Source organism: Candoia aspera, chromosome 2, assembly GCF_035149785.1.
Source record: "Candoia aspera isolate rCanAsp1 chromosome 2, rCanAsp1.hap2, whole genome shotgun sequence".
NCBI lineage: Eukaryota > Metazoa > Chordata > Lepidosauria > Squamata > Boidae > Candoia > Candoia aspera.
In genome coordinates this window covers 263,111,958-263,129,232 of record NC_086154.1, presented here as the reverse complement: position 1 = coordinate 263,129,232, position 17,275 = coordinate 263,111,958, and the positions used below count along the sequence as shown (strand labels likewise).

Sequence of the window (17,275 nt, the reverse complement as noted above, 5' to 3'; positions counted from 1 at the left end):
AGAGAAGGGAAACAGGTACAGATAGGCTCAAGTAGTTGCTATATTTAAACTTATAGGGTGCAGACGGAATGTTTACACTCCTTAATTCGTAGGCAGATTATCCAAGAAACTTGCAGCTTACATAATATTCACAAGGTCGTAGATGAAAGAGAGAGCCAGTTTGGTCTAGTGGTTAAGGCACCGGCCTAGAAACCAGGAAGCGGTGAGTTCTAGTCCTGCCTTGGGTGTGAAAGCCGGCTGGGTGACCTTGGGCCAGTTGCGCTCTCTCAGCCCAACTCACCTCACAGGGTCGTTGTTGTGGGGAAAATATGGGGAGGAAGGAGTATTAGGTATGGTCGCTGCATTGAGTTATTCATAAAAATAATAAAGGTGGGATAGAGAATGAATGAATGATTCAGGTTGAATTGGTGGTTTGTTAGCTTTTGAATCTTTTAAAAAACTCTGTTGCCTGTTGAAACATCTTTTCAGAAATATTATTCGCAACATTAATAGTTAAAAAAAGGACGGAGGGACCTATTTTGATTTCTCATAACTTTTTACAGGAAGGAGTCATGCCTGTAAGAGATACATGGTATGCTTACATAAAAAAGCCGCTTTTTAGAAAGAAAGGGTATTCCTGTGCAGATTGAGCTGATTGGATGACTGGAGATTTCTTCAGTCTACTGGCAGCTCCCCCAGAACCCCACTATTGTGTAAAATGGCAGACGTAGTGGTGCGCAAAGCCTTTTGAATGAGCCAGTTCCAAATTCAGAGCACTTTGATTCAAAATGGTTTGTGCATTCCTAGTTTAAAGGACTGTAAACTTTGTAATGTCAGTAGGGAATACTGTCAAGAAGTCTTTTTTGCTCTTTTATTTCCTGATCAGCACAGTTATCCTGCCTAGTTCTATGGCTGTTGAAGTCACACCTATTTGGAGGTTACCAGGCTGGAGAAGGATGCATTGGTTACTTGTGTTTTTATTGTTGGGGATGTATAATTGATGCCTGCTCCTTATAATATAAAATGCATGAATGCAGTACCTTAATACAGGCAGTGTGAATGTTATTCAGCACTCCACATTTCCCCCTTCCTTTTTTCTAGTCTTCGGTGCTCAGTTCTGGATTCGGAGAGCTCGGCTCTTCCAAGTTAGCCAACTCCACTGGTTCTCAGATTTTGGAGCAGCTGAAATCTCCAGGTTTGGGCCAGTTCACCTCACAGGGTCCTCTCAGTACAACCTCTCCAGCGTCCACAACTCCAGCCTCATCCTGGGATGTGAAATCTTCGACTTCAGAGCCTTCTGTCCTCAGCCATTTTGGTAAGTGTTCAGGCTTATAGAAACAAGTCGATATAATGCCCCCCCGGCAGTCTTTTTTATGCACACACACACATTTTGATGTTAGGGAATGTAACGCCGTCTGGTGAAGCCTCCCTTTGGGATTTTCAGTGCATATGGTGGGGCTCCCACAACGTAGAGGTCACACGAGGATTGCCTGTTCACATAAATTTTGTCATCCCACGTGGGGCCAGTCGTCAAACATCCACTTACCTGCTGCTCTTTCCCAGCCTCTGACATCCTCTGGACAATCCGACCTTACCTCTGTATGGGAGGGGGGAGAGTGCCTTTGGGTGCCCTGCAGCAACTATTGTACATGAAAATGCTAGAGCACTGTTTCTCAGCCGTGGGAACTTGAAGATGGGCGGACTTCCATTCCCAGAATTCCATGGCCAGCCTGCTGGCCATGGAATTCTAGGAGCGGAAGTCCACCCATCTTCAAGTTCCCACGGCTGAGAAACACTGTGCTAGAGACTGTCTTTCAAAGCTAAAAGCATCTTCAGGTGGAGATGCCAAGCACAATGTCTGCAGACACCTTGCTGCCTTCCTTCATCTAAGCTTTTGCTCAGGCGAGGGTTGGTGATGGTTTTCCATGTTTTCCTCCTCTTGCTAATGGTGCCCAGACTTCAAATCCCAGCCTGAGCCATCCCCGGTCCTGAGTCAACTGACCCAGCGGCAACAGCAGCAGCCGCCGCCGCCCCCACCGGCAGCCACGGCCCCTCCATCTGGACTGGAATATTTGGACCCCCCAAAAGCCCGAGAGCCCTTGCCAGTGGACAGCTGTGCAGCTGGCAGCAAAACGTTGCCGCTCTCCAGCCTGTCTCCAGAGGGTCCGGCGGCGCCAGCCCATCAAGCACAGCAGAAGCAGATCAAGCCGTCGAAGCGGAGGATGCCCCCAGCTTCAAAAGTGGGTAATTCCACAGTGGTTAAGGACTTCTGGTAGGCAGCTGATCTGGATGTAGATGAGGACAGCCTGTCACGTTTTGCCGGGTTATCTGCCATGCCCCAAAGGGACAATGATTGAAAGATAACCGTTTCTTTATTAGAGGGAAAAGCTGGTTTTTGCTTTTGCTTTTGCTTTTGTATTTTATTTTATTTTATTTTTTCTACTCTCTCTTGCTGTGACTCAACTCGCTGGCACTGGAGGATTCTTTCCTGATGTTTTTTGGGAAATTTTTGGAGCCATGTTTCTTGCATATTGCATCTCTCACTGGGAGATTCTGTTCCTGATCTGAAGCTTCTGTGGATTAAATCTAAACTAACTTCCAGTGACTGGCAGCACGTAAAATACATTCTGAAAAGCTCAGGGCTCCTTAGATCTGCCAGCACACTGTTTTCTTCCTGGGTAGATTCTGTTTCCTTTTCCCCAGTGAGAACTTGCTTCAGTGATTGTGGTGGTGATTGTGAGCTTCCTTTGCGTTCTGAAGTTTTAGCTACCAGGTTGAGGTTTAATTATGTTAATTTTCAGATCCTTTCCAATGACAGATGATTCATGTATTAAATAGGAAGTGTCCCTTTCCCAGCTGGCATTAGTGGTTACAACCTGCTATATCAATTTGCAGATCCCTTCCTCCGCGGTGGAAATGCCTGGATCTACTGATGTCTCTGGGCTAAACGTGCAGTTTGGAGCACTTGAATTTGGGCTGGAACCTTCTCTCTCAGAGTTTGGACCTGCTTCAAGCTATGAAAACAGCCCAGCACCTAATAATAGCCTGTACACGAAGCCTGTAAAGTAAGTTGACTTCTGTCTAGGGACTAGCTCCAAGGCCGGAGGTCTGGGGGGACAAGGAGAGGCCAGTGACCTCATGCATGTCGTCATCACAATGATGCACAATGTGATTGGCACACATGATGCCATTTGTGCAGTGGTGGTGGTATGATGACTCTCCTGGGCTCTGACACAGCTTATTTGAAATAAGATAATTTGGGAAGCAGGAACTTAACAGTGATTAAGCTTCCCCCTTAGTTCCTGAAAAGACCTACCTAAAAAAATCGGGCTACAGGGAGGATAAGAGCTGCCAGAAGGCTTGGGGGCATCCAGTTCCATTCTTCTTGGATGGTGTTGGACTCAGGTATGACTTACACAAGATGGCAAATTGGGGAAAAGGAAGCATGAGAGAAAAACAACAATATGTGAGCTGAGGTTCAGTATCTGAAAAATACATTCCAGATGGTGGTGGTCTAGGAAGTGAAAAAAACAAGACAAAAACGAAACACATAATAAGGCAATAACCGGATTAAGAGCGCTCCGTCGCCCAGGCTTAGGTTCGCCACGACTCTGCTCACCTTTTGGGAAGCATGAAAGACCTGGCTGTTTTCCCAGGCGTGGGGGTTGGGAGAGTAATTCCCCCCATGCTGTTGGTGTAGGGTGTTTTAGTTGGTTGTGAGATGGATGGTTATATCAATCGATTTAAACAAATAAGGACAAATGAAAAATGTGTGAAAGATTAAGAACGCTTTTGAGCCCCCTGAAATGCTTAGTCAGAAAAGATGTTACAAAGAGCACGAAAGTCTAAAAAGTAGGCCAGAGGCTTCAGCCACGAGATCAGCGGTTTAATGTTCAGTCTCAAGAGGCAGATAGAATGCACTGAGGCAGAGGGATTATAACAGCGGTGCCTGGATACTCTAACATTCAGGGGATTTGCTGACTGATTTGCATGCTTTTCAGATTGTGAATCAGGGCAGTGCTATAAAGGAGAATGCACTGGATGGAAATTTGCAGTACTTCACTTGCTGTGTGCTGTTGCTCTCACTCATCAGCACCCTTGAAACAGGGATTTAGAAGTCTTCTTTGAAGTACGGTGCAAATACGTTAATCTGTGTTCTGATTAAGAAGCAGATCCGTCTGTGCAGGAAATACTCCTGTGAGTATTTTCTGGTGAGAATTGCAGTTTGATTTGCAGAAAATCCAGGCATCCTTTCGGAGGGGGGTCAAGAAGAACCTGTCAACGCCTGCTGTGCTGCCTCATCATGGCAGGCAGGGGGACAGTGTTCCTGGGAGAGATGAGTGGAAAACGCCAGAAGTATGTGCCAAGGGTATATATTCCCAGCAAGGTCACCCAAGGCTTGAAGGTCATCCCAGCTGCCCAGTCAAAGCAAGCAGACACCTCTATTGGGCAGCAGCAATACATGGGAAGATTCTGGAGGCAGATGATCACTTTTGTGACAACGACAGAAGCATCATTTCAAACTGTGTGGAAGAAGGCGATGGTAAACCACTCCTATGTTTTACCAAGAAAACCACGTGAATAGAAAATAGAACAGATACGTAGAAAAAGTGATCAATGATACAGCACTGGATGATGGCCCCTCTGGTCAGATGGCCCTCAACACGCTACTGAGGATTTTTCAGAACACTGATGGCGTTTATGACAGGGGTAAATTAAAACCTTCAGGACGTTTAGTTGTTGATGTGGCCGTGAAGGAAAGAAAGTCTGAAGCTGCAAAGACAGAATTACAGAGGGACACATGGAATGTGAGAAGCATACACTTGGGAATGTTCAACACAATGAAAGATGAATCAGCTATGTATTGGCATTCTAGGCATCAGTTCGCTGCCTTGAGTTACTTATAAAAATAATAAAGGTGGGATAGAAAATAAAGATATAGATAAAGATACATATAAATAAACTGCTGGGTTTCCTTGAAATTTTGGCTTTGCCTCAACTCTGGCTGGACTTAAACTCTTGTAAACTCTCTGCTTGATCTTCAAGTTGTGGAAGTGCTTGGCAAAGATTTGCCCCGTTAATCTATTCCCTGCTGTGTCTCCATGTTAGCATAGCTGGTTAGTTGCGTAGCGAATCCTGAGTAAACCTTGACCATGACAATAAATGGCTTTTACTTTTTTCAGTGAACCTTTGAATACCTCTTTGCCAATGTCCAATACAGTACAGGAGTCCACCTACACCACCCCTGTCATCACATCCGGCCTGACCTGCTCTTCCCAGAGCGCTAGCCTTGTAACGGCCGCCCCCTCCTACGACCAGGCCTCTGTGCATGACAGAATGACATACCAAAGTTCGGTGCCTCCGTCAGAACCTGCCTCGGCTGCTGTCGTGGTAAGTGTGCTCAGTGAAACATCACCGGTCGCCACTGAACGTCTCAGACGAGAGTGCTACTTGCCCCCTAATGAACTTCACAACCAACTGCGTTTATTTGTATTTACTTAGTAAGATGTTTTTATGCCCCTTCAGCTGCCAAACTCTAAGCAGCTTAGAAGCAACAGCATACAGCAGGTAACAATACAGTAATCAACAAATTTATCAGTGTTTCAAGAATAAAAGATACAGTCAGCAATTACAATATTAAGGTCATAAAACCATGATGCCTTATATCAAGTAACCATATTCATCCCAGACTCAGATACTTCTAACCATTCTCGCCTCATTCATATGGCCCCTGTATCTGAGAATCAGTTGTTTTCTTCCTATACTATTGGTTGAAATATTGATCACTTGCTCCTTTCAAGTTGTGTCACTTTTAAATATTTCCATTGGGATTTGCTACTTGATGCACAATATGAATGTGTGTGTGTGGCCAGTTATCCTTATAACAACGCTGTACTTCCATATCTACTGCCATTCGATAAGTTGATTAGGTTCCTCAGACATCATCTAACAGCCAGAAGCGTTCCTTGTTTGAATTACAGTTTTTAATCCAAAAAAAGAAGATGCAGTCTAAGCAGATGCTACTTGTCTGTGCCACTTCTCAATTCCAAAGGAAAAAAAAAGGTGAAGCAGTTATATTAACAACATTAACAAAAATTCATAGGGTGTATAACCTGTGAAAACTGCAAAAGTTGACAACATTTGGGCAAGATCTGCCTTGCCTTCCATTACAAGCTGTTCTCGTTATCACAGACTTGGTTCCTTTAGTTTGGCTACAAATGAACACCATATGAATTTCAAAATAAATCTGCAGAAAGATGATGTCTTTTGCAAATTAACCAACCAAATACCTAGGTCTATACTAATGAGTATAGAGTATACCATATATATGATAGATGGATGGATGGATGGATAATAGATGATAGATAGGTAGATAGGTAGATAGGTAGATGGTAGATGGTAGATAGATAGAGTGGTGATGACCATTGAGTGGTGACGACCGACAGGAAGCTCTGGTGTGGGCTGGTCCATGAAGTCATGCAGAGTGGAGTCCTCGGTGCTCTCTGAGCCTTGTTGTTTTCCTGCAGACATTTCATTGCCAGACTAGGCAACATCTTCAGTGCCCTAACCCTAACCGCACTGAAGATGTTGCCTAGTCTGGCAATGAAAGGTCTGCAAGAAAACAACCGGGCTCAGAGAGCGCCAAGGACGCCACAGTTCAACCCTGAGCTACAGATATTTGCCTCGATTGGTAAGTCATGAAGAGTCGGAAGCGACTGAACAAATAAGCAACAAAATATTACTGAGTCCAATCTGTTTCCCTTCCTGGCTCATGAGGGTGCAGCAGCAACAGAAGTCCACCCTAGTAATAGGAGAACTCTGATAATGACGACCCTGAAGTGGAGGAGAGCTGCTTCCTTTTAGGGGTGATTGTCAACAGCCAAGGGTCCAACAGTCTAGGAATATGCCACAGATAGGCTCATGGTATGGCTGCAGTGAAGGCCTCAGGATGGATATTCAAGTGTCATGATGGATCTGGGCCCACACAGATAAGAATTATCCAGGCAGAATCTATTCCTGTAGTTGTTTAGAGACAACCTGGACTTAATGGCACTTAATCCCTCAATCTATGTGATTTATTCTGTTTTTCCACATGCCAAGGAAGATTCATCCAGGAAACCTGACAAACAGGACAGGAATACATGGCCTCTTCCGCCATAATTCCTGGCAGTTGGTGTTTAGGTTCTGGGGCCTTTGATTCCACAGACAGTCTGCAGGTTTGAGAGGAAGAGCTGTGATAGCCCTTGCCTGCATCTAAATCGGCAGCCATTTCCATGCCCACAGTCGCATTCTGTGTTGTTAAAGAATTTCCCTTTTAACGGATCAAATCAGGTCTCCCCACCTTGAGCTCCAGTCAAGTTCCAAAACTTGAAGTGAGAAAGGGAGAACAAACCCCATATTTTATACTCTGATTAATTTTGAATCCTTTCCTCATTACATTAGCTGAAATGCTACTTGAGTCACAATAAACACATGAGGATTATGTGATGGACTTTAGATAGATCGATTGATTGATTGATTTTGGATAAAAAAGCCACTAATTCCTTCCTTTGACTTTCAGAATGGACACAACAGTGTTCGAATACAGCCAGCTCTTGACAGTAAGTAGATGAAACCTTAGCTCTGTGGTGAAGAATTTTAATAACTGTGCTTCTCCATGTAATCCATGCCTGTTTTTTCTCCTTCCTTTGGCTAACAGGTGTGCTGATTTGCTTCACAAATCTCCCCCCCCCCCAAACAGTTTACAGTCGAGCACCTCCACTTGTTTATTTGTTAACATGCGGTTGTATTACTTTGAAAATATTAAAAGCTAATTGTGAAGATTGCCACATGCTCCAATATTGTTGTAGGCTAGCAGCTGACATTTTCAGTGTGGTTGAATTTTATATGTAGCATTTTCCCTCTCCACATTTAGCCTAAAATGCTTTCAGGATGGCTCACAGTAGAATAAAAACAAAATAGTCCATGCCCCCACCTCCCCTTCCCTCCCCCCGGCTGCAGCTTACAGTTTAAATTACCGCTCAGGTTTCTCATTCCTTCACAGGCTCCATGTTGCTCTTCCCCAGCCAGGTTCCTCCTCACCCTGAATATTGGATTTTGGTTTCTCCAAACTGCTGAATTCCAGGCAGGAGAAAGCGGTTTTAGTATCCTAGAATCAGAAGCAGCAAGGGGACTTTCTCCCCATGAAAACACGTGTTTTGCATGCTGTTGTGTCCTTATTCAGTAAATCAATAATATTGATGGTGGCATAGACTGTCTTGCAGCTTTGTTTGTTTTTTCCTCCACTAACAGTGGATGAAACTATTTCACCCGTGCAGCTTTTAATTGCAGAGAAGTCTCACTGCAGCATGGCTCGGTCGTTCTCTTCTGCTTCCACCTGGAAGTGGCTGGAGTAGACAGGTCTAGTGAAAGCGCCTGAGCCCTGGGAGGGGGAATTGCAGCGTAGCAGAAACACACCTTCTAAAAAAACCAGCGCAGGCCCAAGTCCTTATTGGCACAAATCGGCCTTTCTCAGCCTTTTGACCCTGGAGGAACCCTTGAAATATTTTCCAGGCCTCGGGGAACCACTGCACATTCAGGCTCAAATCGAGGCCAGAAGTTAACAAATTATTATATTTGTTTCATGGGTAGGCCTGTCTGTATGCATTAACAGGGTTGTTAACTAAAAATGAAGAATGAAATGTACCTCTTTAAGGTGAAGTTGCCCGAATTTGAATATTTTTTAAATAAATTGTGATCTCCCAGGGAACCCCTAAGGACCTCTCGTGGAACCCGAGGGTGCCACGGAACCCTGGTTGAGAAACCCTGGCACAAATGATTGGATGCGTTTCCATTTTTCTCTCCCCACCTCTGTCTCTTGCACAAACACCATTCAGTCCACCATCGTGTTGGTGCTGTTTCAGCCCTCCTCTGAATACCATTTCCCAACTTTTCAGCTACTTCGTCAGTTCCCACGTCAAAGCCGGAAACCTCTCCTTCATCGCTGCCTGCCAAAGGTTCTTCGTTGCCGAGCACCACGGCTGCCACTCCTTTGCTTCTGCCCTCAGCACCACCTCACACGCCAGCGCTTCCCTCAAACGACTTGGCCAACAGCTCCCTCTCCCAGCTGAGCAGGTACGGTAGAAGGTGCGGCGTGAAGTTTTTGTGGGCAGTAGCTGTGTGAGCGTGAGACGTAGCGGGCAGCTCTGTGGAGGTCCCTTCAGTTTCCTGGACCCTCCAGACCCTCCAGACATACAAGTTTGCTTATTTCATTGCTAATTGTCCCACCCTGCTAGGGCTCAGGACGGAGAATGAATTGGAGAGCTACCTCCTTACCTTGGTTGGCCTGGCGCTAGTGAGAAGAACAAGGAAGTGGAGGGCCTTAACAGCTGCCTCAGCAATGGCCCTGTTGGCTGGGGAAATTCTGGCATCAGGAAGGTGCCCAGATTGGGAAGGAGATGGGGATTAATTCTTTGGCGGTCTAGGCCAGCAGTATTGAGCCCATAAAGCTTCGGTAGCTGGACCTTTCCTGATGCAGGTAGACCTTCAGTGTGGTGGTCTTCTTGCAGTGGTTTTTTCTCAAGAGAGGCCTGAACCCTCCTGAGCAGACACCCTCCATATGATGGTTGACTGTGAGGGAGACCAGAGACGGGAATGTTTCACGAGATGCTTAGATAAGAGTCGACTGCATGTAAAATAACTCTTGTCCTTGGCTTCCTCTCAGTTCGCTCTCAGATCATCCAAGCAGCCTCCCTTCTGCCTCTTCCCACACGGTGAGTTCTCTCCCTATGGTGGCGGATTCTCTTTGGTCAGAATTTTTGAAGTATCCTGTTCAATTTCCCAGAAAACGTATGTCTTTGTGGTGTCTTAAATCACACTTTAGCGTAAAACCTACCTCTTGTTACTAAAACACAGTTCTATTGTGTTGCTTTAAAACAGGCAAAAATAGTACTAAAATGTTGCCAAGTTAGCTTAGCGCCATGGCTTAGCATTCAGATGATCAATGCAAGTAAAGTAAATTGCTTGATCAATTGATCAATGCAAGTAAATTGCTTCATCTGTTTGAATCATATGTATTTGCCGGGAAGAATCTGTGGTTCCCCTTTTGGACAGCTGACGTGTTTTCAGCATCGTTTATACTTTCCCAGATTTATTCTTAATTTGTTCCTGTTTTAAGCTTGACAGATATTTATAAGCAAATTAATATGAGATAACAGCAACGTCTCTCCCAAATCATAAAATATGTTTATGTCTTAACTTCTTTGCTGGTATTTATTTTCCCTGAGATAAATTTTCATCTATCTGCACAGGGGTGCCTTTAACTGCTTTTTATGTTACTCTCCAGAGAGTTGCCCCTTTAAGGCCCAAAAGAGGAATTTATGGCCCTAACGCTCCTCATTTTATGGTTTTCTCCTGGCCCCAAGTTCCACTGATACAGGGTCATTAGATTAGGTAGAAAGGGTCAGAATTGGGGCAAGAAATGTAGGTTGCTCTCTGATAGAGACTCATTGTCAGCACCTAATTTACAGGATCCTTTTGTTTCATTGACTGACAACCAGATGATTTTCTGCATTGATTCACAAATACACTTACCTTAACAGCTAAATGGTACAATTGAGCTTTTTTATTGTGATCTCAAAGGCTGCTAAATGAATTTTGTTTCATGATGAAAATGGATGCCTTCCATTAGATGGGATACTGAGAACATTGCCCTTCCAGAACTCCCTGTTGTGTGCCCAGTTACCTCCGTGGGCTAAGATATTCCTCTCCTCTTTTGAGCTTCAAGGGAATGGTGTGGCACTTCCTATACCGCAAAGGGGACAATACTGAAAGAAGGAAGTGTTTTTGTTTTTGAAGGATTAAAGTTGTTGAAGCTTTAGCTTGGAAGGCCGCAGTTTGATAGGAGGGACATTTGAGACCTGGGCTGGAAAGTCAGTTGGCAGCAGATGTTCTGTGATCTTGGATATCAAAATTAGAGGCTGGTGGCAATTGGCCAAACTTGGTATTGTAGCTTAAGCAAAGCTCCCAAACTCTTAGGAGAAGTTTATACATTAATATATATTTTTAAATGGACCGTTCACCAGGAAGCCAGAAATTCTTGTGATTCCTCTCTCATCACCAAAACTGGTGTTGGAAAAATGGCCCCTAGCACCCCATTTGTAGCTCCAACGGTCAGATTGCACCCACAAAAGTTAGTGGCAAAATGGCTGAATTTCCTCCTTTTTTCAAAAAGGACAGAAAAGGAAGGGGGAGGCCTCTGCCAGGCCAGCTGCTCCAATTCTCACCTTCCCATCCTACATGCCTCCCCAGATCTGAAAAAGAGGGCAAGGTCAAGCTGCAGAAATTCACCAGTCAGAAGCAGGCCTTTGTCACTTGTGTGTCATTTGTTGATGAAGCTTACCGTTTCATTGCTGTCGTGCCCTGCGTTCAGTTTTTAACCTTGCATGTTTGCTTCTTCCTTTCCAGCACAGCAGTGTTGAGAATGCCGCTGCCCTCCAGCCCGCCAGCGCCCTTTCAGCGGCTGCAACCATGGCCACCACCTCTTCGGCCATCAGCGTGGCCGGCACTACCAACAGCCTAGGCCTGAATGCGACTAGCGTCTCTCTGCCAGTTCCCACCACGCGGGCAGCTCCCTTGGTGCCTTCAGGTTCGCAATGTTAACAGATCCCATGGATCTAGCCAGAGAGGACTTCGGCCTGCAGGTCTGCCCATTGGGGACCTCTTAACGGCACTGAAAAAATTATGCCTTTTCTAAAAGACTTCGCCCTTTTTAAAAGCATGCTTTGCACATGGCCTGTGAAATAAAAGTTGCCTGGCTTTTTGCTGTGTGGAAATACTTGATGGAGAAATTCCTACACGTAAGGGTTAACTAGCAATCATAAGAATAAGAAGCACATCCTCACGATTGTGAGAAAGCGGAACGGAATCCGTATTACTCCAATTCTCTTGCTAGAATATTTCCGTTTATTTGAAAAATTAATCATGGAAATAGAATTATGTTCATGCATAAGTTATTGGTGATAGAACCTCCAGACTTCTGTTAGCACAGTCTACCCAGAGCTTGGTGTTCCTTCTTGTGAAATAAGCAATTCTGCTTGGCTCTCCAGGTGGCATGGGTACAGGTGCAGATGCCAAGTATCTGCTCTGATAATGGGCAGAAAACGTCAAGGAACAGAATGGGAGCTGCCAGTTTCTCAACCTCAGCAACTTTAAGATGGGTGGACCAACTCCCAGAATTCCCCAGCCAATGTGGGAAATGGAGAAAAGCTGGCTGGGGAATTCTGGGAGTTAAAGCTATAAAGTTGCCAAGGTTGATAAACAGTGCAGTATGGGATTTATATGTCAGTGTTGATTAGGATTCCCATGTCTTCTGGCTCCCTGCTTGTGTAGGAAGCACTGAATTCAGATTCAGCGATTTGGGATGTTGTGAGCCAGGCTGCTCCAGAGGTTGATGAGGGTTGAAGTTTAAAGTAAATTATGTCATAAAAAGCAGAGAAGGTTGTTTGCAGAGTCTTTTGCCTTGGTTACGAAGCTCTGGCAGCCTTTTGCCAGAGTAACTGCTGCTTCAGTTTTAACACAGTGGACTTCCTTTTCAGCAAAATCCATCTGCCTCTATTGATTTTGATAATTTTCGGTTAATATTAGTGAAACGTGTCAGCAATATTCTCAGTCATCCAAATTTCATGTACATCTTCTTTCCCAAAATACGTTTGTTTTTCTCTAAGGCACATTTCAGTCCCGTTTCAGGTTGGGGTTTAGTACTAAGACAGGCTTGTGGATGACCTGTGGCAGAGCTGGGATGGAGGTGGTGCATCCATCCTTGTCCTCCTCGATCTCTCAGCAGCTTTTAGTACCATTGATCACGGTTTCCTGAGCTGGCTCTGGGGACTGGAGATGGCACTGTATTCAGTCCGTGATGGCTGGGGGTGGGAGATATTCCCCCCTCCTCTGTGGGGTGCTGCAGGGACCTGCTCTCTCCCCCCTCTTATTCAGCATCCACACGAAACCACTGGGTGAGATCATCTTCCTGTTTGGGTTCGGTATCGTCAGTATGCTGACGATACCTAATTATATATTTTGACCCTGGGCCAACTAGGTGTGGCTGTCCCAGTGCTTGGAGGCTCTGCAGGTTTGAAAGGGGAGGACCGTCTCCAACTCAAACCTATCATGACCGAGTGGCTGTGGGTGTTTGGGCCAACCAGGTCTGGGGACATTCTGTCTCTGACCTGGGATGGAGTGGCACTTCTTCATTCATGAATGGTACACAATCTGGGGTTCTTCCTGGACTCACAGCTGCTCGATGAGCAGGTGGCAGCTGTGGCCAGGAAGGCCTTTGCACAGCTTTATCTGGTGTGCCAGTTGTGGCCCTTCCTCAGTCGGATAGTAACTCATGCCGTGGTGACCTCGTGGCTTGACTACTGCAGTGCACTCTACCTGGGGCTGCCCTTGAAAACCACCCAGAAGCTTCAACTGGTCCAGAGTGCAAGGGTGCAGCCAGTGATGGGCATGCCTTGGTATGCCCATGTAAAACCTCTGCTCTTCAGGCTGCGCTGATTGCCAGTTTGCTTCTGGGTTTGGTTCAAGGAGCTGGTCATTATCTATAAAGCCTTACAGGGGATAGGGACTGAGTTCTTGAGGAACTGGCTACCTCCCCAAGTCTCTGCCCAGCCACTTTGATCCAGTAGGGTTGGCCTGCCCCAGGTTCCTTCGATTAAGCAATGCCCATCTACTGGGACTCAGGAAGGACGCCTCCTATGTCATGGTGCCTGCCCTCTGGAATGAGTTCCCCCCAAGATGCAGGTGGAATCCCTGGCATTTGGCTAGGATGGGTGTACCCGCTTTTGAGGAGTGGGTGTGTGTTTGTTGCTGCCCTGTTTTGCCATCTTTGCTGCTGCTTTTATTGCCATTTTATCATTTTTTAATTCTCATGTTTTCTTGTGAAGCCCCCGGAGTCGTTGGGAATTGGGCGGTGCACAAATTGAATAAATAAATTTCATAGTGCATAATCAAATTCCATTATCTTTAGCTATAATGTTAACAACAGAATCCCCCACAATGGATGCTTTTTGATAGTGATAAAGGCACCAGAGGGATGAACTGTAACTTTCTAGTGCCAGTTTGAAGGTAGTGTGCTTCATTTTAAGGTAGAGAAAAGATCTCCAACATGCAACCAATCAGATTCCCCCCCTCTCCCAGTTGGACCCCAGAAGAATACAATCTCTCAGTTAATCTCAAATTGTGTGCAGTGATCCCAGAGGACTACTATTTCTAATCAGAGGAAAGAGAATAACAGAAGGCAGCAGCGAGAGGAGGATAAGTCTGGTAGGGCAGGGTTGTGAGAACCAAAGTGGCCCACTGGGTCTCTTCACGCTTACTCCAACCTCTTCTCCATTGCACCCTTTATCTGTCGTGATCGGGGTAACTCCAGGCCTTTTCAAAGGCAGGATTTCACAGCTTGATGCCGTGTGGCTCTTCTTCTTTCTCCATTTGGTGATGGTGTGTTTTTAAAGGCATTTCTTTTGGTTCACAGGCAAAGCACCCCCCAACTTGCCCCAAGGTGTACCACCCTTGTTACATAACCAGTATTTTGTGGGACCTGGAGGACTTCTGCCTGCCTACCCAGTAAGCCATTTCCTTGTGCCTCCTTTCCTTCCCTTGCCTTGGCTGCTACCTCTCTCCCACAAGCCATGGGGGAGGGCTTTGGGGGGGTTGGATCACCCTGGGTCATGTCATTTCCTTACCACTCGGTTGTGAAGTTCCTAGTGCAAATTGGGCTATGGGGTTTGCATGTGAAGGCCCAATTTCATGCCCCATCAGATCCATCCTCTGGAGACAAGAGTAGGGCAGTTGTAATACTGTCTTCGGATTGTACACTTTGGGCCCCCATAGAATTCGTAGAGCAAGCGAGGAAGAGGCAGCCCTCAGTTCACAAGTTGTCCCTGACCTGAACCTTCTTGGGCAACCCAGGGTTGACCCAGAACTTACTTGATTTGCAACAGGAATATAGGGATACTGGCCCACCATTCCCTATTATAAAGGCTGTGGGAAAATAATGCTTGTGAAGTTCTTTGAGCACTCCACTTTATAAAAGTGCTAAGCAAGTATAATGTACGTTATTACAGTACAAGTTGCGTTGCCTTGTGATCAAAAATGGAGTTCACAGTCTAATGTTTGAACAGGCTGGGCCTAAGAGGGTAGCAGTTCTTAAAATGGTTGCTCTTTGCCAGCCTTCCCCCAAGCTGGTACCTGCAGTTGACCGGGAATTATGGCAGTTGCAACCCAACGTTATCTGGGAGATGCGAGTTGCCATTGTTTGTAGTCCCTGGATTGAAGGCAAAGATCTTTCCTGGTTAGATGATACCATGAAAGGTGTCTTAATCTTGTGGTGTGTTTGTGTGCTTTTCCTGTCTTTAAGCAGATTTATGGTTATGATGATCTTCAAATGCTCCAATCCAGGCTGCCCATGGTAAGTAGCATTTTCTAGTGGTGTTTTTCTCACTAACTTTTATGGACATGGGGTATGGCTTGGAACGTGGCATCTAAGATTCAGCACTCCTGTTTCTTTAATTGTTAAAACAAGGGCAGGTTTCCAGCCCTTGCAGTTCCTACAGCTTTCAATAAAAGCTTAGAAATTGGAGAGGGGGCGGTCATGGTGGCTACTCGTCACAAGATGTCTTTTCACATGGCATGACTGCTCTACCCTGAGCTGCACGTACTGTTTCCTCCTCCTCCTCCTCCTCCTCCTCCTCCTCCTCCTCCTCCTCACCCGAAGGCTGGGAAAGGAAAGACGGTGTGTCAGGCAGGTATATTCTCAGGCTCTTGTTTCATCCAGGTGCATTTATGGGGTACCAGCCTTTGCACAAGGGAGCATTTACTGAAGAGCTTTCCTGCCTCATTTTTTCTTTTCCTGTGCAGTACCAATGAGACTCAGCTCTTTGTTTTGACAAGGCTGCAATGTAAGAAGGTCATCTCCAGTATTCCACTGACGTATCGAGGAAGGCTCTTGTAATAAACCCATTTTTGTGTCTCTTCAATCTGTTCTGTGCTGTGTTGTGTTCGATTACCATACAACTTACGGGGTAAATGAATAAGCATGGACAAGCCTGCTCTTTTGCTGAAAGAAAAAATAAACCAAATTGGAGGAGGAGATCTCAGGAGGCTTCGTAGAGGTCTTAAAATGGGGGACGGAATTGTATCAAATCACCTAATGCAAAATTGATGTTGTATTTTCCCGCGGCTGTGCTCCTTTGGGCCCTTCAAAAGAAAGAGAGATGCTTATGTCATATAGGCAAAATGCCCAAAGACTGAACTCTATGGGTGTTGGAGGAGAGGGTTTTTGTGTGTGTGTGTGTAAACTACTGCTCCTTCGTCTTGCCGAGGACAAGATACTATGCAAACTAGAAAATAATTATTGATCCAGTCTAATGATTTCTAATCATTTAGGGAGTGCGAGATACAGTCACTGTTCACTTTTCCAGTCCTTTATTAGTGCTTACACCGGGTCAGCCTCGTATCACATGTGATGTCTCTCTTCAAGAAGATGGTGGTCAGGCTCCCCAAGGCAGACATGAACTAAGCGGAAGCTTCCCAGAGCCTCGAGCTCCACAGCTAGTACCTAAGTCTTGACTGTAGTCCGATCCTGCGGCCTTGGCCGTTGACTGTCGCTAAGCAGTGTGAGGCTGATTCAGAACTTCCGTCTCCTAGTCCCAGTCCAGTGCCACCTTTCCCCTCATCTCCTTTGTGTAACAGAGCCCTTGCCTTCCATCTCTCACGTTCCCTTGTCTGTAGCTGTTTCATGTTTCCACTCTCCACCTTCTTGCTCTGAAGCACTCTCTTCATTTACAGAATCCTACCTGACTTGTGTAGCAAGGTTGCTGGATGGGGTGGGTGGCAGGTTCTGGTCCCGTTAGTTCCCACTGGTATTCTGTGGTGCATGGGCAAGCTGATTGCTAGGACCTGCAAGGGTGCTATTCTTGTTGGAAATCTCCAGTAGGTGAAGACTGTGGTTATAAATGTAGGTGCAAGAGGCAAACCTGAGAGCCAGTTTGGTCTAGTGGTTAAGGTGCTGGGCTAGAAACCAGGAGGCTGAGAGTTCTAGTCCCACCTCAGGCACGAAAGCCGGCTGGGTGACCTTGGGCCAGTTGCGCGCGCTCAGCCCAAGAGCCAGTCAGGCGTGGTAGAGTTCTAGACCTGCCCTAGGCGTGAAAGCCGGCTGGGTGACCCTGGGCCAGTCCCTCTCTCTCAGCCCAACTCACCTCACAGGGTTGCTGTTGTGGGGAAAAGAGGAGGAGGAAGGAGAATTAGGTATGTTCACCGC

General features: G+C 45.9%; 1 protein-coding gene across 2 annotated transcripts in view; it reads left to right on the top strand.

Moving 5' to 3' along the window:
* Positions 1–17,275, top strand: part of UBAP2 (ubiquitin associated protein 2) — an 82,747-nt gene that overhangs the window by 48,560 nt on the left and 16,912 nt on the right. Inside the window, exons 12-21 of one of the 2 annotated variants that reach the window (XM_063295887.1) lie at positions 1,081–1,294; positions 1,936–2,219; positions 2,875–3,044; positions 5,163–5,370; positions 7,541–7,580; positions 8,916–9,093; positions 9,683–9,731; positions 11,425–11,605; positions 14,489–14,580; positions 15,377–15,424. In XM_063295887.1, the coding sequence (XP_063151957.1) occupies positions 1,081–1,294; positions 1,936–2,219; positions 2,875–3,044; positions 5,163–5,370; positions 7,541–7,580; positions 8,916–9,093; positions 9,683–9,731; positions 11,425–11,605; positions 14,489–14,580; positions 15,377–15,424 (1,464 nt within the window). Of the gene's footprint in view, positions 1–1,080; positions 1,295–1,935; positions 2,220–2,874; positions 3,045–5,162; positions 5,371–7,540; positions 7,581–8,915; positions 9,094–9,682; positions 9,732–11,424; positions 11,606–14,488; positions 14,581–15,373; positions 15,425–17,275 lie in introns of both variants that reach the window. The other variant, XM_063295886.1, reaches the window with a different exon arrangement.